At 49.3% G+C, this 26,001-nt stretch overlaps 1 protein-coding gene across 3 annotated transcripts in view; it reads left to right on the forward strand.

The window, feature by feature from the left end:
• RXRG (retinoid X receptor gamma) overlaps nt 1–26,001 on the forward strand; it is a 51,173-nt gene that overhangs the window by 20,671 nt on the left and 4,501 nt on the right. Inside the window, exons 1-4 of one of the 3 annotated variants that reach the window (XM_056356037.1) lie at nt 2,946–3,060; nt 18,270–18,529; nt 21,710–21,854; nt 22,548–22,727. In XM_056356037.1, coding sequence (XP_056212012.1) covers nt 2,961–3,060; nt 18,270–18,529; nt 21,710–21,854; nt 22,548–22,727 — 685 coding nt within the window. In that variant the 5' untranslated portion in view covers nt 2,946–2,960. Of the gene's footprint in view, nt 1–2,945; nt 3,061–8,401; nt 8,517–18,269; nt 18,530–21,709; nt 21,855–22,547; nt 22,728–26,001 lie in introns of those variants that run through there. The other 2 variants (XM_056356038.1, XM_056356036.1) reach the window with 2 other exon arrangements.

A 26,001-nucleotide genomic window follows, 5' to 3' on the forward strand; every position in this document is an offset into this window, starting at 1 on the left:
CTTCAGATCTTTTTTAAATGATAGTAATGGGCCAACTTGATAAGGCAGGCTTTATCCTGGATCAGATATGCTGGATGCTAGAGAGCAGACTTAAAAGCACAGGAGAGAAAGAAGTGATTCAGTGAAAGCCAGAGCCCTTGCTATGGCATTAATGTGACAATGTGCAGTCACATGCTTGCACCTGATCGAGGAAGTGCTCAGTGGAGAAACCCCGTGTGAGCAAGCTTGAAGCTGTGGCCTTGCTGGCTCGGAGAGAGCATGGATTTTCTAACCAAAGGTTTTCATTCTAATCCAAAGGTACGTGCTGATGTCCCCTCTCCCATGGCATGATACAGAGGAGCCTGGGATGATGTGTCTTATGATGGATATACATTTTCTGGGCTTTGGGTGTGTGTGTGTGGCTGCTGTGACTGGGACCTTGGGGACTGGGCTGTGACTGGTGATGGCTACTGTGCCTTCTGTTGTGAAGGTATTGTGTGTGAAGCTGTTCCTTTTGGGTACTTCCAAGCCTTCCTCCCCTAAGACAGGAGCAACTCGGAGCAGAAATAACCCATGTTACCTTGAACTCCAAGATATCCATGTTTGCCTGACTGGTATAAATAGACCATCTGAAGCAGCTGGATGTGATGGAGATTGACAGGTTGTCTCTGGAGGTTTGCACTTGCTGAAGCAGGAGGAAATGTAAAAGCATGAACATGGGGATGCACAGAGTGAAATAGCAAGCAAAGCCCCCAGCTGCACAGCAGGCACCTGCCATGCGTGATGTAGGTGGGAGCCCTTTGTGGCCTTGTGCAGGACAGTGCTGTAACATGTTCCCCACTCTGTGCTGAGCTCTGGTGGCCATCAACACATGCAAGGTCCAGCAGATACCTTGTGTGGCTGGGCTGTCCCTTGTCAGCTCTGTGCCACCCAGCTCAGGCCCTTGCCAAAGAGGGTAACGTAGTCTTGCTCACAGAAATCCAGATTTCCCAGCAAAAGAGAATGAAGAATGGAACAGGATCCAGGAAGGAAAGGCTTTTTGAAAGTTTTCCAGGAGTTCTGCAGAGATAGGCTGGGGGTGGGGGGTGTGTGTGTGTGTGTGCTGAGTTTCACTTTGGTAGTTTGTTTCTGAGTAGTCAGAGAAGCCCTGAAATCCTTAGGTTTTTGTGACTGAGGGTTTGTTGTGGGGTGGTTTTTTGAGTTCCTGTCCCTACAAGTGACAATGCAGGGTTAACCTGGTCAAGGATCCATTTTCTGTTGAAATATTTCCTCTGAGAAATGGTTGTTGTGGGAAAACAGCAAAATTGCAAGCAGTTGCATAGGCTGTATCTTCTAAGGTTTCTTGGAGAACTTTTTTCATAAGATGAGGAAATCTTGGTCTTCAGGGTGTAGTTTTCTTTGAAGGAAGGCAAACTAGCTGTTTTCAGGCATTTTACAGAAATCCCATTATACAGACAGCAGGGTTAAAGGGTGGCTTGCATTTAAATGACAACCGCTAGGTCCTCTGACACTGATTGGGAAGTTTGCTTGCAGGGTGATATCAAGGAGGTATCAAGTGAACTTTTTTTTTTTTTTTTTTTTACCTGTCATTTGAAAGTCTCTTGCAGAGCACCAAATGACACACCATGGTGGACTTTAAGAGCTGAGTGTTCATTTTCCACAAAAATCTCCTCTGGCCTTTTGGTCAGAGACATGCCTTTGGAACTGAGTGACTTTAGCACTTGCCTATAGAAATCCTGGCTTCATTTGGTGCTCATCTAACCTGGAATCCTGGTTTTATAGCCCAGTTTGCTGCCTTGCACCATGGACAAGAGAAGTCAGGTGCTTACCTTGAAGTGCGAGGAAGTGTGACTCTCCCAGTCGCAGTATTGTGGCTCCTTTTTTGTCTACAATCTTTATTCTAGCAAAGCTAAAAAGGTGGAGTGACCTGTCTGAAGGCAGGCAGGGACTCGCCAGCTCCCAAACCCTGAGCTAGCACTCTGACCAAACCATTGCTTCTCGATACATGCCCAAACCTCTATGTGATGTTAGCACAAATCTGTATTACACGCTTACTTATTCCCTTGCAAACCCAACCCGAAGCAATGGATGCTTTTGACAAAGAAATATTTTCCAGAGGGTCCAAATGGCTATTTTTTTGGACCCACCTTCCCAGGAATACTTTGCTGCATGCTTTTCCATGACGCTACCACTGCTGACCTTTCTGCTCTGGCAAGGGGGAGTCGCTGGGAAGCACATAGGCAGTGATTCTTCGCTGTTACAAAGGCCGGGATTGTTGGCAGCTTGACGCCCCAGAAAGTGTCTAATTGACTTGACTCTCTCTAGCTGGGCTCCAAATGGATTTTCTGCCTCAGGATATCTCGGCATTATAGTGGACCTGTTGTTTTTGCTCCTCGCATGATATTAAAAAGTGCATTGTTGGAGCAGAAAGCGTGAGTCAGAACGGATGTGTGGAGGGAGCTGCCTGTTGCCCTGTGAATGAGTGCCAGTGCAGAGGAGCGGAGCGAGACGGGGTCACCTGCCATCCGCGGTTAGAGGCTGAAAAGTTTCTTGGAGCATCCCAGAGAATGACCTTGGCTTGATGTATAGATGACACTTCACAGTCAGAGACAGATGGATGTAAACCTGCCCCTTGCATCTCTAATATGGAGCATTAGCGTTAAAATAGCTCCTCTTGTAATTTTGCAATGTTTGTCCACATCAATGTGTCTCCAGTGTGGGCTTGGTCCCAGGTGCCCTCTGGGCTGTACGGAGGCCTTGCTCAGGTATCTCTGTCATTGTGTCATCTGGCAGTAGCGCCTGGGAGCGTCTCACCTGCATCTGTGTCAAAATGTACTTGTGCCACCACTGGCGTCTGCCTGGGGAGGTAATTCCCTGGAGGAGTGGGCAGCTGGGCCCTGCAACCAGCAAAGCTGCTGGAGGCGCTTAGGCAGGCGTAAGAGGATTCGGTGACACCGCCGATTAGTGTCAAGGGCCTCATTATGGTGCTGGTAATTGAAGGTCTCCCAAGGTTTAAACAGACTGGGAATTATCTGCCCTCAGAGGCTGCTCTTGGCTGCATGGGACTGTGCTTTCTGCAAGGTAGGCAGAGCCCTCCCTGGAGCAGCCTGGTGCTGGGGATGGTGGCCCATGCCCTGCAGACCCTGGGGAGGGGACCCACAGCAGGTGGCAGCTATGGGGCTCAGGGAAAGATGGGGAAGGCCTGGGTAGAAGGAGAGGGTGGGCTGTGTTACTGCCGGTGTGTTTGTGGTGCTGTTTGAATATGCTGCTGCTGGTAATTGCATTAGCCCGGTGAGGCTCTGAGGCTAATTTCATTAGCTCGGTGTCTGTGGTTATTGCTTGACAAGAGACAACCGTGAGAAAGGACAGGGCTGGCTGGGGAAGGGCTGATGCAGTAGCTCCCTTCCTCTCTTTATCCAGGGAATCACAGGGGGCATTTTGCTTTTGGTAACTCTTGCCTGTCCCGGGCCAACGCCAGCCAGTGCAGCAGATAGATGAGGTTGGGCCAGTCCATCGGTTAGGCTGGAGAAACCCAATTTCAAGTCTCTGTTCTGCCACTGACTTCTTGTTTGGCCCTGAGCATGTCACCTGGTGTCCGTGTGTCCTCCCTCAGAGGCAGCAGGGAGGGGAATGGGCATTTTGGCTCCTGGGGCACTCGGCCTGGTAGCCCCTATTGCACCTCACTAGTGATGTGAAGGGAGCCCCCACTCTACTGCCAGCACTCTGTGGGCAGTGGGTTTTCTCTGGGATTCTGCAGCTCCAAAGCAGTGTGTCAGGAAGAAGATGCATGTGCAGCTGTAGGTTTATGAGGGCTGCAGCCTTTTTATTTGCGTATACTGTTGCCACATATGTTACTGTAGAATGCCCCTGCCTTTAAACAGAGATGGGATGGGGGACTGATGGGCTTCTCAATTATGTTTGGGGTTTTTCTGGTTCAATCCAATAGTGCAAGGAAAATGTATGATACTTAATCTCTAGCTTTCCTGGTTCTAGGTCAGGGTGTGATGTGATTATTCCACTTTAGGCCTTCATGAGTTTAGGGTCTGGCTCCAGAGACCAGCATCCCAAAAGGCTCGGTTGACGGAGTGGTGCTGAGAGGTCTTCCAGATGCTATTCCAATACACTGCTGAAATATCAGCTGCAGTACAATGGCTTTGGAAAGCTAATTGGGAGGTGAGCGAGTCAGGGATGTCAGCACCAGGTTAACATCTCAGCTGGCTTGAATCAGCACTGCTTTGACAAGAGTCCTGCTCTGACCGAAACTCCCCAAGGTGCAGCTGCTGGATGGCAGTGCGCAGCACTGAGTCCCATCAGGTTGTGGCGTGGAGATGGCTTTCCTTCCTAAAATAACAGTGCCAGTCATTAATAATGTCTTCTGCTTTTACATAACAAGGTGGGGGGAGACACAGACAGGAATAAAAAGCATTCAGTTTTTTGAAGTGGTGATGTGCTATTTCTAGTAGAAACCAAAGGGCTGCCTCTAAGGTCCTGCAATACTCCTCGAGAGACTGAGCTGGTTCCTGGAGTCCATCACAGACTGATCTGGGTGCAGGGCCTGGAGCCTCTCCATGCCACAAAACCCATGGTGGTCCCCTTAATGAATTGCCTGGTGCTTGCTTTGCCTGAGGAAAGGGCCTGGAAGGGTTTCCTTAGTCGCTCAGTGTGTACATGTGTTCTGCAGCACTAAGCGCTCACTAACCCAGATCTGCTAAAAATCAATAAAGTAATCCACTTACTGCTTGGGACTGCCAACCTTTTTAAGGAGCTCAGAGCTGTTTTGTCTTCTTTCCTCTCCCCTTTCTTCTCAGCTGGAAGAAAGAGGGATGGAGAAGGGGGTGCTGGCAGTGCTGGACTAAAATCAGGCTCTTTGCTCTGGGCAGATCAATAAAAATAATTCCCCACTAAAACTTCATTAGCATGGAATTAAAGCGGCTGAGATCCCGTGTGGTTGGTAAGATTTAATGGTACTACTAAATCTCAGCACGGTTGGCGCTTAAAACACAAAGCTGCTTTGTTGCTCACACCTCCCTGTCCCAGTGCTGCTGGGGCTGAACTAGCCACACAGCCGGGGCTGCTCCCACCCTGCCCCATGGCTTCTCAGCGAGGGCACAGCCCCCTTGTCCAGCCTGAGGACAAGGGACAAGCCAGGCTGGGTTGGTAGCAAGGTGCAGCTGAAGCAGGTGGAAGCAAAACTGTTGTGCGAGAGTGAATTTGTCTTGAAACAGTGGCTCAGTTCTGAGTTCTGGTGGGCACCTGGGGACTGGGGTAGGTGACCCCGGTGTATCTCTGCAGGGTGATGGACAGATGATGGGAAAGGTCTCTGGATGTTTCCCATCATGCCAAAGCTTTCCCCTGACACCAGATCAGATAAACATCCCTCTGGTAGGCTGCGTGTGGGGCTGCACAGAGTCCCTCTCTTCTGTGGAAGTCTTGGATCCTATTGAAGATGTTGTGAAAATCACTTCTTTTGGAAGCAGTTTGTTGGAGTTCTTGATTGAAAAATGTTTCTTTCAGCCTTGTCACAGAGGAAGAAAACTTACCCTGCTGAGAAATCCAATTTTCTATGCAAAGATTCTAAGAAGCCACCTTGCAGTGCTCTGGGTCTCTGCCTGCAGGGCCCTGGAGCATGCCTGGCTCTTCCCTCCTGCCCCTAGCAAGGATCCCTAGTGTGGCTGTTAGAGGGTAGCACCAGAGGCAAAGCCAGCGTTATCCTGAAATAGCAAACTTTGCCTACACGTTAGAAATCCCTGTAGTTGCCTGTGACCTAATGCCTCTTGGGTTTGGTGCAGGGTGGAGACTGTTTTGAAGGGACTCATGGGTGTGTGAGAGCATGGCCTGGTGAGTGTGGGGCAGCACCCACTGAAACAGGAGCTGTGCCTGGATGGAGTTGTGAACACTTGGAGGACTGGCCCTTGTTGAGGATGTGAGCTGGGAACGTCCTTGTTGGAGTGGTGGCAGGGGAGGACACCAGCTCAGCTCAACAGGGAGAGGGACAGGACATAGCACCACATGGTCTATAGCTAGTCCATAGTATTATAACAGCTCTGTTATACTTTTGCATTTGTTATCAAACCCTCTGGTCTCCCTTCCTCAGAGGTCAAAACTTGTAGCCTGTGAGCAGGGCATGTAAGCATGCCACTCAGCTGCCTCTCCTCCTCTGAAACAGTTCTGCAGTGCCATTAATGTTTGTACAATAAAACAAATGAGATGTGAAAACTGGCCAGACAGAAAATACAAGAGCGATCTCTTCTGTTCGTATTCTCCCTGCAAGACTGCAGTTACTTGTTCTTTTGCCTCAGTAGAACCTACTCTGAATACTGATTTTTTTTTTTTTTAATTCTTTTTTTCGAACTGTGAGAAAAACCAGTGCATATATACCTGGACTACAGCTAATGGGCTATGCAGAATGCTGATACTGTTGCCTGCAGACCTCCTTGCTCCTGAGAGCAATCTGGTTATCCATTCAGTCTGCAGTGTGGAGATGCACTCCCAAATGTTAAGTTCGTATTCCCAGGTAAACTTCAAGTTCTGGAGTTGAATGTACCTGCTACCCATAAAAAGCTGTGGGTCTGTGTCATGGTGTCCTCGTGATATTGTGCATTACCAGGTCCCTATGCATAGATGCAGAGCAGAAATGGGAGTAAGCCAAAATCATCTTTTAAAAATAATTTTAAAGTTTATTAACATGAGGGAGGGAAAAACACCCCTTCCCTTGCTTAAACTCTGTCTAGAGAGAAAAGGGTATGGCAATGTCTGAGAGCGAAGGAAGAAACAGAGCTAACAAGGGTAACCTTTCCTTCTCCTGCACACACAATACCTCGGGGCTGACAGCACCTCCGTCAGCATCCACCCGAGCTGTGGCTGGATGCTGTGAGCAGCTCTGTGCTGGCATATTGCATGCCTTCCCCTTGCAGCATGCTTAGTGCCAAAGGGCAGCATGGGCCCTTGGGTGACCTGGAGGGGGCCAAGAGCCAGCAGGCCCTTGAAGGATGCCAAACATCCTAATCTGCTGTTTTTCCCTCTTTTGTCTGGCTGCTGCATGCTCCCCATCTTGTGTGTGAAGGTGGTTTGTGGACTCCCTGGGAAGACAGAGCCCCTTACTCGCCCCATACCCCCTTTCTTTACCATGTGGTTGGCCAAAGGCAGGGCTGTAACCTACCTCCTTCTCCCACACACGCTTAAGGCAGTGCAGACCTTGGTCTCTGTGTGCCTTACAACCTCGGGCAAAATTCCTCCCTCCTCCATTCCTTCGAGGTGACTTCATCCGAGGTCACCCAGATCAGAAACCAGAAACGGTGGGCTGTGCTACTGCCTCTCCTCAAAACTGCAGTGGCTGGGTTGGGGGCTTGGCTGGGCAGGGTACTGGGGCTGCTCCCCCTTCAGAGTACCAGTCACTGGAGGAGGCAGTGCTGGAGGCTGCATGTGGCTTTGTCCCATCTGGCAACTGGCTGCTTGTTTCTGCTTATTTCTACCTGTTTCCTGCAGTAATTCAATTTATTGCCCACCCACCCTGACAACAAAGTTGTGGATGTATATAAGGGACTGTCTATGAAGCCTGCTGCATTCTGCTGCTGTGGCTGTGAATGCTTTACTGGCTGTACGTGGCATGGATTGAGCCCCCCTGGACTCTGTCCCATGTCCCCACCTTGTCCCATCCCATACAGCTTTAGCAACTGGCTAATGATGCTTTTTGGGGTGGTTTGGGTGCTTTTTTTGAGTCCTTTGGATGGGGTTGGGAGTTGAACTTGTAGCACCACTAGCCCCAGAAAGGTCCTGGTCCTCCTCAGTCCTGGCTGCTTTTCTTAGGCGTGACTGGGGGGCTGTGACTTGGTGCCAGGAGCGCAGCTGAGGCAAGGCTTGGTGCGGGATGGGAGCGTGGAGCTCCCTGCCCTGAACAGCCTGAGTCCCAAGGTGCTGGGACTGTTGCATATGTGCTCCTGCCCTGTCTATCAGCCAGCCCATCATCAGGGCACCAGCCCCTCTGGGTGGGTCCTTTGCATGTCTGGAAAACACCTCCACATGGCTGGGGCTAGTATAACTAATAAACTGCATTGAGTCTTCACTGGAGGAAAAGCAAAGCAACCCCCTCCTTCCCCACGATGCTCCTCCCCTAAACAACTTAACCTCCCCCCCTCCTCCCAATTTCTGATCTATACTGGAGCAGTCATGCATTGATCAGCGTCTTACCGGGCGATTATGCTACCCGGACGGTCCGCTGTGAATTTGCAGGGAGCCGAGACAGCTGAGCCCGGGAGCCAGCCCTGAGCGGCGGAGAACAAGAGCATGTCTCATCCCGGCGAGCAGCTGCTGCCGGCGTGAAGCAAGGATGAGGCCACTGGAGGAGGCAGCTGCCCCGGCACCCTCCGAGAGCCCCTGCTCCTGCAGAGCCATGTCCCGACCCCGGCGGCTTGTGCTGCACTCCAGGCAGCTTTGAAGTTAGAGGCGGCAGTCGTGTTTAGAAAGGCAAGAGATGAACTGAAGATTAAACATGTATGGGAATTATCCTCACTTCATTAAGTTTCCTGCGGGCTTTGGCAGTAAGTATTTTACTTGCGTTTGCAATCTGTGCCTTCTGGGTTAGGTGGAGGAACTGATTCCACGGTAGGAGTACGGGGGGTGGTGGTAAAGGGAAATTAAAAACATGTTTAACCTAGCTCGTATGGGGCTGTAACCTACGGTGCCTGTGTGCTTATGATTGAAGCTGTTCTGTGATTATCTGGGCTGTGAACTTCAGCACAGCCAAACCAAGCTGCCTGAAATTATGCAGGTGAGTCAAACCATGACTCTTTGCTCTGGAGTTTAGCATATGGCGTCTGAAGAGATGCATATATGTGTTTGCGTGTGATGCGCTGAATCTATTAATTTAAAGAATAGGGTCAAACCAAGTCAATATCTTTCCAATTGCATTTTTATTAAGTTGGAGGAAAAAATATACTTTTAAAACGTAAAACAGCCCCCAAGAAAAACTAAAGAGGGCTCTTCCCTCGGCCGGTGGCTGTCTTCTGCCCTTGTGACACAGATACCACCATAATCGTGTGAAGCTGTGTCAGATTAGCCAAATGAGGCTGCACAGTGAGGCAGTGGTCTGCGAAGGGCTGCGTCTGCGTGGCTGCGAGCTGCAATACCCCCTGCATGCCAGCCGTGAGCAAGCCGTGGCTGCAGAAACCAGAACTTGCTCTTGGGAAATGGGCTTTGCAATTACTGGGGCTTGCACGTCGTTTTTAGCTGAAGTTATTCCTCTTGTCCTAACGTGGGGGATGCAGAAAGGGAATGGGTTGAGGATCTGTAGGGTGGTCCCCAGATGAGGCAGGGCGCGTGCAGGTTGGAGTGCTCGGCTGCCAGGGGCTGGGAGCACCCGCATATTGGCTGCTGACAAAATATTGATGCTGCTCCAGGGAAGTTAAAGTGCATCGTTGTTTATGGATGTACAAAGTCTGTATCCCTGGAAAACTCCTCAAGTTGCTCCCAGCCCTTCAGGGTGGGTAAATGCCTCTAGGACTCGCTCTGGAGGCCCCCAGGCTGTATACATCAACCTGTTATTTTTCTGCTAGAGAAAAGGTTCGTGCAGGCGCTGGATTGCACATGGGATGTTTCTTCTATGTGTGTATTTTTGTCTCCTCCCTCTGGCACCAGATGCTCACCTCTGGTAATTCTCCAACTCCAGAAAAGTCATTGGTATTGCATCAAGTCATCCCCAAGTTTCACAAGCGTTTGACTTTCCAAAATACCTTTTTAGGCAGTTTCTGAAAAGAGACGACTCGTTGGAAGAATCTATTGCTCACTGGTGTTTTTAAGGAATAAGCAAAGGCAAGCCAAACTTTGTTCTGTTGCTGCAAGAAGAGTGAAACAATGGAAGTGTTATTTGTGTTTCATTTGAGTATTACAAATTTACAAGGAAGCAAAAGAAAAGTGACATTTAAACTGATCTTCATAGGAACCAGGCACAGCTCTCTGTAGAAACAGGGGTCCCAGCACTCTGCAGAGCTTTTGGGGGATTTCTAGGAGAGAAAATTGGTAGTAGAAGCAGAGTTATTTCTGCTCTGCCAATAAAGGTGAAGGGACGGTTCTCCAGCCCACCAACAGTTCTGTATATTGGGATTCCAACTTTCACTTAGAAGTATATTTAACTGGTGTTTTAACCTGCTTCTGATTTGCTTTAGAAAATCAGAGGTGTTTTCTGCAGGTGAACTGCTGGCACAGGTGCAAAAGCATTGGCTATATTTTGTTTGGGCTGCTTTAAAATAGCTGCTCTGGCCTGTCCTCTGCTCCCTGGACCCTACAGACCTGTGAGTTACCACTCACATCTACACTCCCCTCAAAGCTGGAGGGCTTCCATGCCCCTGAGGCAGCTTGGTGGGGCTGTGGGTGGTGTGGGGGCTGCCTTTCCTGGGGTTGTTGGGTCTGCAGAGGGATTTCTGGCTGGTTGAGAAGGCAACTGCTGCTCTGGCTAGACAGCTTTAGGGCCCATGGGCTGTGTGGGAGAACAGGCTTCAAGAGGGAAGAAGCAGGATAGGTCATGGTCACCATTGGTGGAGGGTGTGTGTGGCAGCTTCCCACAGCCATGGGGTCCTCACCACAAAGCCTATGCAGGCAATCTGCATCACCATCAGGCCTACAATATGTTCATGGTCTTTGCTACTCCTCCCTCCTCTAAAATAGCTATGTAACTGGTCCTGCTCCTGCCTGTGCTGGTACCATGAAGGGGGACATCAGGACTGCGGAAAAGGGCAGTGTCCACACTAGGCTGTCAGCTTGTTGCATTCACTGTTCTTGCACTGCATTGCTGGAGGGCAGAGTTAAGGTGATGTGGCTGCTGCTGTTTGGCATATCAAGATCTTATTGTATTCAGATTTCCTTTAGCTCTGAAATTCCAGGCTTCATTTTGAGGAGAACAGCAAAAAAAAAGCGCAACTATATTTGCTTTCTTTTTTTGCATTCAAGCAACTGTTACATATGCTTTAACTTAATTTTATCTGCATTCAAGTTAGAAATAAGGTATGTGTTTTTGGTATAAGTGTCACTTTGATCTTAAATGTCAGAATGACACCATCGAATTTGTCTGAGAACGTACATATGCAAATTGATAATAAGCACATGATTTGTGATGAGGAAAGGACAGTCAGGCTCTGAAGTGTTGCAGATGAGAGAGTAGCAGGGAAGGTGTTCAGATGAGTCACTCGTAGACATCTAAATCAGGAGATGTGCACTAAGGCAGATGGATTTGCCTTCACAGCCTGGGTTGCAGGAGCAGGGAAAGAGCTTCAAAATGTGGTTTTATCTTCCAGAAGGATGCATTTCATCCAGAGCCCAGCTCCCAGGGCAAGGAAAGATGCTGTGTTGGCTGTCCTTTCTCTCTGAGCACTCTCTGGCACCGTTGGTTGGGGACAAGAGCTAACTTGGCTCCTCCACAAAGTCTCTTTTATTAGTACTCATGTAACTTGGCCGGTGGCCACACCACCTCCGGCTGCAAGCTTGTCAGCTCTCCCAAGCAAAGCGGGGTTAGGCTGGGTCGTTTGGGGGATAGGAAGAGGAAAACCCAGGTTGTGCCTGGCTGGCTGGCACCTTTTTCACCTGTGATGGTCCCGGGTTTTGTGACCTACAGAATGCTTGTTCCCTGGGTCCCATGTCTTGCCGTGTCTGTACCTGTACATGCATATCGGAAGATGGAAGAGAGCTCTTTGACCTAGCCAAGGTGTGGGAAAATCCAGTGACTAGGCAGCTCTTGCAGCTAGGGAAATGCAGAATTTTTTCAAAAATTATGTATTTTTTAAAGCAGGAGACAGTTGCCTTCAATTACGTGGGGCAGCCATGGACCCTGCAGCCAGTGGGATCCATTCTGATGGGGGCCTGTAGCCTCTCCAGGAGTTCAAAGACCACTGTAGGAATTTGTGCACGTTTCTTCCTGGTGGATGCTGGAGATCTCGCTGTCCAGGTGGGAAATCTGCTCAGATAATCATGAAAAACCCTTCAGGCCTCAAATTCAACAGATTTATTCCTTTAGAGATGAGAAAGTTGATTCAACTCTTGTGTGTTACTGTAGTCACCAGAGGGATGTGATACCTTGTTAGGGTGAGTTAATTTAGCTTGCAGTCCTTATTTTAATTACCTGGCAAGCAGTTGCTAAAGGAGTTTTTGGTTGGTAAGATCACCACATCCACAGTTACCCTGTAATGCATGGTTCTTGTCAAAGTCATGGCAAAGCCCGCGTAGCTTCTGTGGACTCTGCTCCTTCCTTCCCTCCTCCTTAAGCCTGGCTTTCTGAAGAGGAGAGTATGTTGTTATACTGCAGGTGTGTCTTGTCCAAAGGTCCTTGTACATATTAAGCTATTGACCCACTGTCCATTTTCAGTTGAATTGGACCAGGATCTCAAAAGTAGCATCTGATGTTGAGCCTGCACCAGGGCAGGTGAAAGTCTCTTGTGCTTCCAGCACGCAGCCTCTTGTGGGCCGGGTTTTGGGTGGCCCCTGTTTGCAAGGGTGGCACAGGAGCATTACCTGGGAAGAAGCGACTCTTTCCACCACCCGGAGAGCTGAGGGGGAAGGTTTTCCTGCCCTGTTGCGGAAGCCCCTGCTCACATATGTGTCAGCACGGCTCCAAAATTTTTTGCTCTTGCGTGATGTTAGCTGTCAGGGGAAGGCTGCATTATTTATTGACTCGGAGTTGAGCAGGAAGGTGGAAACACAAAGGTTACTGGTCCTTAAAAGCAAGGCAAAACCAGTAACCTTTCTGTAGGATATTAGCCTGGCAATCTGTACTGCCTGTGGAAATCTGCTTGGACAGTTAAAAATATCACCAGAAAGGGAATAGTTTTTCATTTTAGCTCCCATGCATTAAATAAAAACTAATTCTGCAGTCATCGCAGCAAAACTATTTGTTTCTAGTTAACATGGGCTCCCTGCTACATAATCGCATCCAGTTTCAGGAGTGTTTCTCACAGGTATTTCCCCTTGAAGGTCATTCCCAAGGACGAGCTGCCTGCCAAGCTGTACCTCCCACGCACACCCGTGCTCCTCTGCTGGAATCAGCCCTTCTCTGCATGTCTCTTCCCACTTCTCGGTGCTCTCTGATCTGCAGAGGGTGAAGTATCTGCAAAGTTTTGCTAGTCGTGTATCAGGCAGGGCAACTTGCACCTTTAATTGTTCATGCCAATTAAATGAAACTTTTCTGTGTATATCTGAGGCCTCAGAAGCACAAGTGTGTTTGTCGTTATTTGAAGAGTTCCAGCTTTTGATTCTCTCTGACACTAAAAACAAAACTGTGAAGGTTGTCATCATCTCAAGGCTTGCCAGGCATCTGCAGGTCTCTGGAAGTGGGATTTCTTTAGGCCTTAGTTGCAGAAAGACCCTGGTGTTTAACACTGGTACCTTCCCTTGCAAGGCTTTGCTAGGTGTTAGGGCTGAAGGGGCATTAACCAAAACGACCTTGCAACCCATGTGGGTTAAATAGTGTATGTAGGGACTGGATGTTACTGGTCTCTGTGCATTCTCGTTCCACTTCCCACTCAAATGTAATTGGTGAGACTGGTGTTTCTGGGACTGCTGTTATTTGGGTGAGAACCAAGACAGCTTCGTTGGCTGCAGCCTGGATGCTTCTCCTCCTACTGCCTTTGCCAAGTCATTTGGGGTCACTTGCCCGCTCTTGCGGGTGGTCTTTGCATCTGCGTCTGCCCCAGCTTTACATGTGAAGTGGTCACAGCGCAGGGGTGTCCAAGCTGGTTTTATTGAGCTAGTATTGGTCCTGGACCAGCTTAGCTGCATTAGCCCAGGCTGTTTAGCATTGCTGTGGTGGACCTGGGTTTTTGTGCTTTGCAGGCACATTGTTGGACAATTACACATCTGCTGTGATGTGGGCAGTGTTCTTCTGTTCCTGATTTGAGGCTATTCATGCAAGTTTCCCATCCCTGGACTAGGATTTTGCTAGGGTAGAGATGAAACACCGGTGAAAGTGAAATATCAAAGCTTTGCGTCCTTGCTCAGCTTCAGTGGCTGATGGGTAAACATAACGCTGTTGCTTATGTCCTCAAGGGCACTGTTGTCAAAATGCAGAGAACGGAGTGCTTTTTAGGGTGGTCTTCACTATTTTTTCTCATGTCAGCAGAGTTGTCTAGTCTGACCTTAGATATGATCCTTATTCTGAATGCTAAAGCAACAGGACCGACGTTGCTTCTGTGTGCACGCTTCCAACCCATGGCTGCTCTCTGCAGTAAGTGATGTGATACATTTGTAGAGGCAGTTTGAAACAGCAAAGCACCCAGAAGCAAGTTTCTTCTTTTTAAACTTTGCTTCCTTCAAAAAGAAATCTGGAGTATATGCATTTCAGTACAAGAGAGCTTGTGGAAGGTTGATTGAGGCACAGGGTTCTCTGGACACTGCATGTTTGCAGTGGAGACATCAGAGAATCCATGCGAGGCAGTTCCCTCCTGTCCTCTCTTCCTCTTCTCTTCCAGGAGAGAAATATAAACGGTATCAGGCTTCCCTGAACCTCTCATTGGGAAACTACCTGTCCAAGCATTCCTGTAGAGGAGGGAGACAGGAGAGAGACCTAAACAGCCCCATTTGTGGATCAGAAGTAAGCTCATCTTGAATCTGGAGCAGGTGGTTAAAAGCATTAGTGAGCCCTGATGCTGGATGCGGGGGCTCAGCCAGTTTTTTCCAGCAGATGTGGAGGCCCTGGCCGGTCTAGGAGCCACACTTGGTGCTCAAAGGCAGGGGCTGTGCAAGCCGTAGAGCCCTCGCCTGCCGACACAGTGCTGCCCTCCGCTCCGCAGGGCCCCGCGCAGCTGGCTGAAACCCCGGCACTGCTTGTCACCTTGCATTACCTGACGGACAGACTCCGGGCTCACTTTGGCCTGTGTAAATGTCACCTGTGCCAAATGCCGCTAGAGAGGCTGTGGCTGGCATGCAGGACTGAGTCCTGTCTGCCCAGTCGTCCACCGCTCGGTCCCAGAGCTGCTTCCCTGCTGCGGAGCAGTTCCTCGCTGGTCCCGCTCAACTGGCGTGTTGACATTTCTGTTTGTCCCCCAAATGAGAGGGGGAAATACCTTGAGGAAAACCAAGCCATCCCTGCAAGCCCACGACCTTACTGGTTTCTTGCTGTTGGGAGGTGAGGGACACAGACCATCAGTATTTTCCTGCAGATCATTTAGTTTAATAATTTGATTAATTCAATATATTGAATTTGAATTAAATAATTCAAATTGAAAAATCATGAATCAGACTTGCAGTCTGCTGTTTTCATTGCTCAAGCCACCCTGGCTCCTTTGGACTGAAACAACTTTGAGGGTACTTAGCTTAGCAATAAGTAACCCCAGTGTTGAGGATGCTTTGGCATGGCTTTTACTGCACGCCTTTTGCCAGTCATGCAAATTGTTCCTCGTACAAGCTGAAAACCTGGTAGCAGTCACATATTATATCCCTCTCAGAGCAGTCCAGCCTGAAAATGAGAAGCTCAGTATGGAGGGGCTGGAAGTCAGAGTTCGGACAGCCTTGCAGGAGTGCTTTGCTTTGACTGGGTTTTTTGGGGGAGTTTTTTGCTTGGTCTGTTTGTTTCTCCTTTTCTAAATGGGGTTTGTATTACAGTTTATAACAGATGGATGAAATCATTCATTGGTAAATGGAAAGTTAACACTGATGGGTTTGTCACAGCCTTGGCAGGACAGTGTGGCCAGACACTGTGGAAACAAACCTGTTAACTCTGACTTGTGTCATCAGGCTCTGGCAGTAGGTATTTTCATTTATCCATCCATCCCTACCAGCAAACACTCCTTCATGCATTCGTGCTTCCTCTTTGGTGTCTCGTTGCTGGGGTAAGAGAGGTAGGTACAAGCCCTCCAGGCTTCCTGGCTTCAACCTTTGATCCTATCCTGGGGGCCAGGAGATTCCCCTGGCCTTAGCCCTTGAACAGTCGCCTCTTGGCATGGACACGAGCACACTGTGGGGCTTGTCCTGGCATGCAGTCCCCTCTGAAAGCCTTGCTTGCAGTGGGTTCTTATGAAACTTGGTGCTTTTCTAATGGAGAAACTTCAATATGACAGCATTTCTGTAAGGTCTGGTGTAAATGCAAACAGTTAAATAACTCTCTGAGGAGTCTTTTCTTACTAGTTTAAATCTTCTGCATGATACTTTCAAAACGTGCCCTTTTCTGTGTTAATGGAAGAGGATGAAGAATCGTTCTTTTCCTTAGCTGTCCTGGTGTGATAGATTTCTGCCCAGTCTCTTCTTCAGTGGCTTATTTTCTGAGCTGAAGAATCCTCAAAGGCAATGATGTTTCTCTAATTGTTTAAAGAGGCATAAACCAAATTTCTTTATAAGTCTGCGCTAGAGATGCTGGGGAGGGCTGCATGCTGTGGTACCAGACTACTTGCAGGTGATGAAAAATGCATTTGCTTGTCTCTGAAGCCAATAATGGTACAAGTCAGGATGGTCCTTTTAAGTCCCAGGAAACAACGGAGGTGCCTCTGTGAGATGAGCACTTAGGTCAGACGAGGGCCAGGCAAACAGCATATCTTCTGCCCCCTGCTAAAGGCTGTCCTGGCGGCTCTCTCTGGGGTGAAAGGCTTTTGCGCTTGGAAGCCATTACAAGGTAGGGATTTTGCTGTCTACTAACAGAAAATGGGCTGTGTGTCTGTGATGGTGGCAGGGGGACGTAGGGTGACTGTCTCTAGCAGCAGGCAGAAGCCCTGGCTCTGCCTTCAGACCGCCTTGCTGCCTCCAAGGCTTCTGCTGTTGTCATTGAGCTGGCTGCCTCTTGCTGCACATCGCTTCCCACTGGGAGAATTGATCCAAAAAGCCAAAGCAAGAATTGACAAAGACCTTTTCTCCCCCTCCCTCTGCAGAATTAAGTCTGAAGTGGGTTGATAACGGCGGATCGAGTCCTCCTTGACTCTGACAAATGTCTTTAATGTTATTCAGCAAGCTGACCTTTTCCTGTCTTTATTGTGCATCTTCCCTTTGAATCAGATTTGATTGTTACTTCAGGTAAAATAACAAACACTGTCAGGTAAATAACTTTGCAATAATGTTAAAAGGAAGAAAGAAAGAAACAAACAAAACACCAAAGTGCTGCAATGGGAACAAGCATCCTCTGTGCCAGCCATGGAAAACCAACCATGTGACCTTCCCACAGAACATCTTTCCTTTGCTACTCCAGGGAATGTTCTCCTGTGTTGAAAAACCAGCAGAGAAACGATGGTTCATTGAAATGTTAATGACAGTTAATGCTAACTGGGGTTGGTAAACTCTAGGGGAGGGAGGAAAGGTCATATAAATCCTTAAAATACAGCTAGATACATGACCCATTGGGACTAGTGGGCATTTGATGCCCAGATACCCTCTGAATAATTGAGATTGGTCTTATAGGAGACAGCGTTTAGGCCTTGGGTGAGGTGTTCAGCCTCAGAAACTGCCCTGAAGTGGCCGTGTTTGAGGTTATATGGCTTTTCTCTGCCACCTCTTCCCCGGTGGTGTTCTGCAGCAGATTGGATCTTGTGGGGCTGCTGTAAGGCTCAGTTTGGCAATGTACACTGGAGCTATTCGCCGTGGGGGGAGGAAGCCCTCTTTCCTTGTGGCTGTGAGGCTGTGCCCAGGCATGTCTGTGTGGCCACAATCTCTGTTCTGTCTCGTACTAAGTGAGGAAAAGTGATGGACGAAATATTTTGTGGGTGCCTTGTCCCATAATCTGTGTTGCTAGCATGTCATGGGCAGTTTCTGTCCTGCATTGCTCCAGCCCTTCCTGAAGATGCTGGCATCAAGTTCTGAGAGCTGGAGGAGCATGTGAAATAGCACGGTGGAGAGATAAGTGGGTGGGAAGGGAAAGAGCTGAGCCAGGGGAAGAGGAGCCTGCTGAGCCATCACAGGGAGCAAATGTGCTTCATGAGATACGGGCAGCATTTAGGGTTTCCAGCCTGGTCGGTGGGGATTTCATGGTTTCAGATGCGAGCTGTCTCTAGAGCCGGCTTGGACAAAAGAAATGGGGCCTCAGGGAATAGTTTAGAGAAAACCAGCAGCAGGCAGGTAGGGGTGCCTTCTTCCAAGTCAGCTGAGGCACTGCAGCAGTGAAAGAAGACTTGACTATGAACTGTTATCTTCATAATATGTTTTGTTGCTGTATGTAACTATTTCCCATAGTGTAATCAACATTTTGCTCGTTCCCTTTTTAACATAAGGCATGTTTGCTGGTTGGCGTTGAGCCTTGGCCAGCATCTAAGCTGACACGACCAAGGCTGGGCAGCTGACTGCTGTACAGCTGGCCTCGCTCATAGTGTATTTAATCGTTCTGTTTCTCCCTGTAGATTCCCCTGTCCACGCCAGCTCCACATCTGTGAGCCTGTCGTCAAGCCTTTCCACAGGAAATTCAGTGGACGGACACCACAACTACCTCGAGGCCCCTGCAAACGCCTCCCGGGCACTGCCGTCCCCCATGAACACCATTGGGTCTCCGGTGAACGCGCTGGGCTCGCCGTACAGAGTCATCGCGTCCTCCATCGGCTCGCACCCTGTCTCTCTGTCCTCAGCCCCAGGCATGAATTTTGTGACACACGCCAGTCCGCAGGTAGGGAGACGTGCACACTTGTTTCGCTACACTCTGTGGTGTTCAGACTGGGCAAAGCCCCAAAATTTGAGGCAGTGGGTTGCATGGTGGGGAGTCTGGTGTGTTTTGGCCACTTAAGGAGATCAGCTGTAAAGAACAATTTCCAGCCTGTGAGTCTCTCCACATAAATGTCCCTGGCTGTATGTATTTCAAAATACCCTGCACGATAAGGGGAGAGAGCTAATTTCCAGGTCTGTCTTCACCACGGGTACAGTCCAGTTCCCCTCCACTGCATCTATTGTAGTGTGTGTAATTACTGTACATGGAAATAATCAGGATAGCCAAGGGGTGAAGCATGTGAAGCATTCCCCTTCTTCCTGCAAAAGGATATCTGCTTTGTTTCATTATTTGGAAAGGAGACAGACTTTCTAGAGAGAGAGACAGATGTTAATGCTAAATGCTAGCCATGTACTGTGTTGCATATAGACTTTGCCTGAAGACAAATTAAGCACTACTTTCCTTACTGCCTGAGCTCACTCAGGTGCTGAGGTTTCCCCTCCAGACAGGGGTGAGACCCAGGTGTTAGGATTGATGCCTCCCCAGAGCCATGGATGAGCTGGGAGCCTCCCAAGGTGGCTCTGTGGAGCAGGGGTGGGGACACGCTGCCCTAAAAACCTGGCACCCCCTCCAGCATGGCTGGGACCAAGGTGGCAGCGTGGAATTTTGATAGTATGCTGAAATGTTCTGGGAATCCAGATCTAAGCAGGAATTCTACCTTTTATTAACAAGGCTTCGCATTTTATTTGTGGGACCCGAAGGTAAGGAAGGCTGAAGAGCCTCATGGCTTTCACTGAGGACCCAGCGAGGGGATGGTCCCTGAGCCCTCTCTGCCCCATACCCTGCTGCCACTCCACCATCTGTCTGAAGCTCTTCCTAGCGCCTGCCCACTAAGGCTGGGAGAGGATGGTATGGGGAGGCCCCTGAAGAGCTCTGAGAGAGAAGAAGGGTGACTTGACAGGTTTGCCTTACCTTTCACCAGCACCCTCAACTCCAGCGTGGGTCTTGGCTGTCTGCAGTGGGCATCCTTCCTCCCCTCGTACCACCCAACTGTTCCCCATCAACCTCACGATATTTGTACCCATGGCATCCAGGGCAGGTACTTTGTGGTGGTGGAGCTGGTGGCAGCATTTGCTGGATGGAAGCCTCCCCTTTGGGGTTCGGGATGCTCTGGGAAGTGGTTTTCCCAATTTGGGCACTGCGCCAAGTTCCCAGCTCTGAGGAGTGGGTTTCATTTCTGTTGCCTTTAATGCAAGGAGACAGCTGGGCCTTGGGGATTTGGCAGGAAGGCAGTTAATGGGTTTGGGTTCAAGCAGTTGTCCCAGATATCGTACATGATTGCACTTAACCTGCAGGAGTCAAGCTCTGAGGACACTGATGGCTAAAACTGCCCCATTTCCCTCCCCCTCCACTCCATGAACCCTCTCTCCCTATTACTGTCTCAAAGTGCAGCCGGAGAGAAAGAAAAGATGGTACCTGAGTTTTAAACCATAAAAAGTTCCTTCTGGCTCAGCATCTTGCCAAGAAGAAGTTTTCAGGGTAAAAAAGGTAGCCACCTTGTTTTAAAAAAAGGGCTCTTGTGGGAGGAAGGGGTTGGTTTCTCCTTTCCTTGGGCCAAGTTCAGATTTTGAAGCATTAGGAATTAGGATTTACAGCTGCCACTGCCTGGTCTGGGTCTCTGCTGGGGAGAGCAAATCTCTGTTCTTCTGGGCAGTTTTTGCCTATGCACTTTTATTTTCTAGTAGGGCAAAATCCCTGTCTCCTAGAGTGGTAATTTTTGCTGGAAAATTTGTATTTTCAATGTCACAAGACCTTTGAAGCTTTGAAAATGAAGGGACAGTGGGGAGGGAAGATGAAAACAGGCTGCCCCTTTTTCTTTTTCTAATGACAGGTCCAGAAATCCCAATGGGATGAACCCTACTTGTTCTCTGCTGAAATCCCTTGTGGAAATTATTATACTTTTTCATGGGAAATGAACCATTTCTTGGAGCAAATGGAGAACTTGCAACAGCATGCATGAAATCTAGTGGTTTAAATGTTATGGAGACTCTAACAAAGGCTGTAGCTGGATTTTCATCGAAAAATCTTGTTTTCTGTCCCTTCTTCTGCCCTCTTGCTGCGAAGAACTTTAGCCAAAAAATTGGGGTGACTTAAAAGCAAGGTTAATGATAAAGAAACCATACCCATCCCTCAAAGCATGGCAATGGGAAAGGTGACGTGATAGTGGTTTTACAGAGGCATTGCTCTGCCCAGACTGCTTTTGACAAAACGTGCTCCATGGCCCTTAATCCTCACTGCCCTGCCGACAACAGCTCGAAAGCAAATAGCAATAAAACAAAGCCCTGGGCAACATCAGGCTTTGGTCTCTAATCGATGTCGGTTTGTAACCTTTAACGTGCCGCAGCCATGAGCAGCTCCCAGGGATCTCAGCTGGGGACTCTGGGCCATTTGCCTGTGTCTCGCTGCATCTGATTTTTAGATGCTCAGCCTGCTCCCTGTTTTGTTTAATCTGGCAACCCCACATCTGCTCCATTCTCCAGCCTGTGACAGTGTTTGGGAGCTGAAGTCCCGGGGAGTGACCATGTTTTCAAGTGTTTATGCAGATTTGCATATCACGAGGCAGGGAAGCTAATGCACTTAAAGCTTTTTTTTCTTATTTATTACTTTTTTAAAAAACGTCATTACAGCTTCCCTAGCCATGCAGCAATGCAGGTTTAATTGCAACAAATCACCTGGCTGCAAAGGTCTTTCTTACTAAGCTGTTAGTGGCTGAGGCAGCAAGCAGCCAGTGATCGGCATGGTCTAATGAAGCGGGCAGGATCCCACCAGCCTTGTCGCTTGGAGGCTGTAACTGAGCAGCTGAGGGTTGCTGCCTGCCCTTTTCCAGTTCTGCTTAGTCCTGGCTTTGGTTAAAGCATCAGGACAGGGTGAGAGGCAATATCTGCTACCAAGCATCTGCTTAAACCGCTCCAGCTGGATTCACCAGAGGATGTCTGTCTGCCCATGGCAGCCCCGTGGAGTTGCTGGAGATAAGCTTGTGGGACGAGCCCAGCAGGAGCAGCAAGGGAGAGGTCAGCTCAGTTTGGGGATGGTTTCATTGAGGTATGAATCTCAACCCTTTAACCTGTCTTGTGGCTTCTGCAGCTCAATGTCCTGAACAATGTCAGCAGCTCAGAGGATGTCAAGCCCTTGCCAGGTCTCCCAGGGATTGGGAACATGAATTATCCATCTACAAGCCCAGGATCCTTAGCCAAACACATCTGTGCCATCTGTGGGGACAGGTCCTCAGGTAGGAAGTTTTCTTTCTTGGGGAAGGCTTTGTGCAATGAAAGCTCCCCTGATGCTGTGAGGCAAGGCTCGTGCAGGAGTGAACGCTGGAGGCTTGCTGGAGCCATGCGGGCGTCGCAGGGTTTGTAGCTGGGTCTGGCTTACCCAAGGGCAGGCTGTATGTTTTGCAGGTGAGTTGCACTGTGTCCAAAAGACAGCAAACCTAAAAGCTGTGCTCTTCTCCCTCACGTGTGTAATCTCATTTTAGGTTTTGTCCCTGTTTATCAAAGGTAAATAGACCAAAATCACTGTGTTCTCATTTACCTGTGCTCTGTGTTAGCTGGGCTTTGGCTGTGCCTGTGTTTTCTCTCCTACCCCAAAGACTGCAGCCTGGCTGGTGCCTTGCATACCCCCTTCATATCAGTGTACCCCATTTGCTATGTATGGCTTTTCTACACTTGAACTGCAGCTAAGATGTGGCTTCACATCCTTCCCCTGGGATGTGGTCCCTCCTTATCACAGGAAAGCAGTGGTCCTATGGTTTGACTGCTGCTGGTCGCTGTTCAAGCAAAGAGCCGCTAAAGCCAAGTCAGGCTGGCTAAGATGATACCCTGCAGCCAGTTTTTTCACCTTTGGGGTTGGTTCAAGCTCCTTCATGCTGGAGGGGAGGGCAGATACCTGCCTGCCCATTGATGGCCTCCCCTGGCCTCCCCAGGGAAGCACTATGGGGTGTACAGCTGTGAGGGCTGCAAAGGCTTCTTCAAGAGGACAATCCGGAAGGACCTGATCTACACCTGCCGTGACAACAAGGACTGCCTCATAGACAAGCGCCAACGCAACCGCTGCCAGTACTGCCGCTATCAGAAGTGCCTCGCCATGGGGATGAAGAGGGAAGGTACGTGTGGGCTGGTGGACAGAATGGGCTTAGAAATTTTCCTTGCATTCATTAGGGTAATTCTGGCTCTTGGTGGCCCTCCAAGGCTGGAACATTCCAAAACCCCACACTGACAGATTCAGAGTGTTTTTGACCTCATTTCGGAAAGGAAATAAGAATCATAGAAACGTTTAGGTTGGGAAAGACCTTTAAGATCATCTAGTCCAACTGTTAACTGAGCACTGCCAAGTCCACCACTAAGCCATGTCCCAAACCACCACGTCTGTGTGTCTTTTAAACACCCCCAGGGATGGTGACTCAACCGCTTCCCTGGGCAGCCTGTCCCAGTGCTTGACCACCCTTTTGGTGAAGAAATTTTTCCTAATAAGAAAGAGGGACTAAAAAGAAAAGAGGGTGATGGGGAAGCTACTACACTATGTTTTTCCTCCCATCCCACCTAAACGCTCATACTGGTGACTATGGAATCTATTAACTGATTTTTGACACAAGCTTGCCCTTAGTTAGCGACCCTTAATGGCCTGGACCCCTTGGACCCCTGTAAACCTCTGCTGTGGACAGCACCTGGCAGTAACGAGTCCTGCAGCCTGCTTGTCTCCTGTGTGAAGAGCAACCTCCTCTTTCATTTTTAGCTTGCTTCAATTGTCACTACCTAATTCTCACACTGGAAGATTAGGGCGAATGATTTATTGCTATCTCTTATTTTATAGTTCTCTGGCATTTCCACTGTTAACCTTGCTATTTGAGATGAGCTCTGGTACAGCTTGCATTCTGTGGTGTCCTTGTGCTGCAGGAGAGAGCTGTATGGGAACAGTCCATGCACCCTCTTCCATACTCCACATGCACTCACTGCATCCCCCAAAGGACTGTGTTTCTGGCCCAAAGCACCGAAGCTGTTGATCCAGAGCAAGGATCTAACTTGAGGTGATTGGACTTAGAGGGATTTTGCACTGACTTGAAGGAAGCCTCCAAGAGCTGCTAAGGGTGACAAGTCTGTGGTGGGTCCTGCAGCCCTGCCTCTCTCCCACCCAAATCTGGAGAGTACAAACTCTCTGTAAAAGCCACCAAGTGAGTCTCTGCTGCAGGGAAAGCAAGCCCAAGGGCACGAGCGTTTGTCCACCTCTGCTCTCTGCAGCTAGTTGCTCCGTCCTCGGTGGAGCAAGGACTGCTGAGCTGGATAGTCTCCCAGATCACACTGACAGATGCGAGGTCAGGTAGTAACAACTAGGACAGCATTTAAGATGCTTTTTTCCAAGATAAAATAACTGTGCAGCCTCTGGGGTTGAATGTTAGCAGGCTGTGTAGCTGTCCCTTTTGGAGGCCGTGCTGTCCCCCTGAGGAGCATGAGGCTGCTCTGTGCAGGGCAGAGCCTGGGGAAGCAGTGTAACACTGGGCACCGGCTGAGCCTCATCCTGTTCCCTGTAGCATCATCAGGGCTGTGTTGCCTCAACTACTTAGGGCAGCGGGGGGCTGTGAAATGCCAAGCTTGAATCAAAAACCTAATCCCAGGCACAGTTCTCCCTTCCAGCTGGGTGCAAAGTGGTTCAGAGGACCAGGGCATCAACGCAACTTCCCTTTGCAGAGTGTGAAAATTTAAACCCCAGGATCTTGGTGGATCCTGCAGGGATTTGGCTGCAATAACCACAGGGGCTTTCCAGGAGCTGCAGAAACTGGAGACAGTCTGCAGCTTTAACAAGGAGTCTTGTATGAGTTTGGGGGCTGAGTGATGGGATTGGTCTTTCCTTGGCATGTTCTTCCTCCCACTAAGCTTTTGATGACTTTAGAAACACTTCCCTGGCTTATTCCTGTCCGTCACCCTGAAAAGGACAAATGCTCCCCCCAGCTGGCTGGCACATATGTGCATCCCTTGTTGCCCTCCCTCGCCAGTGCCAGACTGGATGCCCCACTGAGCCCTCTTCTTGGGTGCTGCCAGTTCCCAGCAGCTGGGCAGTGCTGGGAAGCACATCCTCTCAGCTGGGAGAAATGCAGGGAAGCACTGAGCATTGCAAAGTGATCATGAGCCTTAGTGCTGAGGCACCTCCCGTGGTTTGGCCCTTCCTCTGAAAGCACACTAACGTAAGGGTGAGACAGGGCTGATGTAAGGGCTTGTTTCCTGACACTGCTACAAACAGAAGAGCTGTGAAGACAAACGGAGAAAAATAATCTCCTAACCCAAGTATCTGACCTAAAAGCTTGTCACACTCTTCTACCAGCAGCACTTACCTAACTGAGAAAATGGGGATCAAATTCTCCCCCAGGCTGGCTGTGAGCTTGCTGAGCTGGTCCCTTCCTTGAGGTCCCCTGGTGTTTATGCAGGTCCGCTCTCCTCTTAAAGGACTTTTTATCGCTTGGCCTTGGTGGCTTTCTCTCTCCTCTGGGTGCTGACTGCCTGGTGCTCAGCTAACGGGGTGGGATGCCATTAAGCTGTTGAATGGTGAAGCACCAACGTCTGTGTGGCAGGGGCCAGCTTCTCACCCACTGAACCTTTCATTTCAGGTGTATAGATGCCTACAGCTTGGTACAGGCTGTTCTCTGAGACCAGGCCAGCTGCCTACCTGTCCCTCACGGGTTACTGGGTGCTTTGGGTCCCTGCCTGTTGCAGTATGCTCACCCAGGGGAGAGATGGTAGCACAACTGTAGTTTTGGGGCATTTCTCCCCAGCAATGAGCTAAACAGATATGACACCTGCTGGTCACTTTTTTAAGAAAAAAAATTAAGCAGGATTTTCTTATTTCCCTTTAAGATTTCTCCAACAAAAATGTGCACCCAGAACTTCTATTGTACAAGCCTTGTGCTCATGTCCTACACTGACCTGTCCTACACTGACCTGTCCTCCACACACCCAGCGGCCCTGGGGGTTAATAGCTGAGATCTGGAGAGAGTTTCAGTGATTCTGTTCCTCCAGTCAGTAGATATTTTGGAAAACGTGCAGAGATGGGAGGAGAGAGTGAAGGCATCGGGGCATTTGGAGGTGCTAGGATCTGCTTTCTAGTGGGGAGGGTTGGGAAGAGAGGTGGTGGAGGGAGAGGTGACACCAGGGCTGAGCCAGGCTGGGTAAGCTTTTGCTCAGAAAAGAGGTAGAGAGTGTGTGTATCCAACTGGAGATGAGGGACTGTCTAGCTCTGCTGCTGGATGCTCTGACCACTGCGGGACTGTTCGAAGCACTCTGTGAGCACAGCAAACCACTGTCTGGGTGCTGGGTCTCTCCTGTCTCCTCCAGCATCTAGTGACAGCTGAGTCCAGGCTGCCACCTGGAGGTATCAACTCCTCTTTCCTT

This window comes from Falco biarmicus, chromosome 11 (assembly GCF_023638135.1).
Source record: "Falco biarmicus isolate bFalBia1 chromosome 11, bFalBia1.pri, whole genome shotgun sequence".
Lineage (NCBI taxonomy): Eukaryota > Metazoa > Chordata > Aves > Falconiformes > Falconidae > Falco > Falco biarmicus.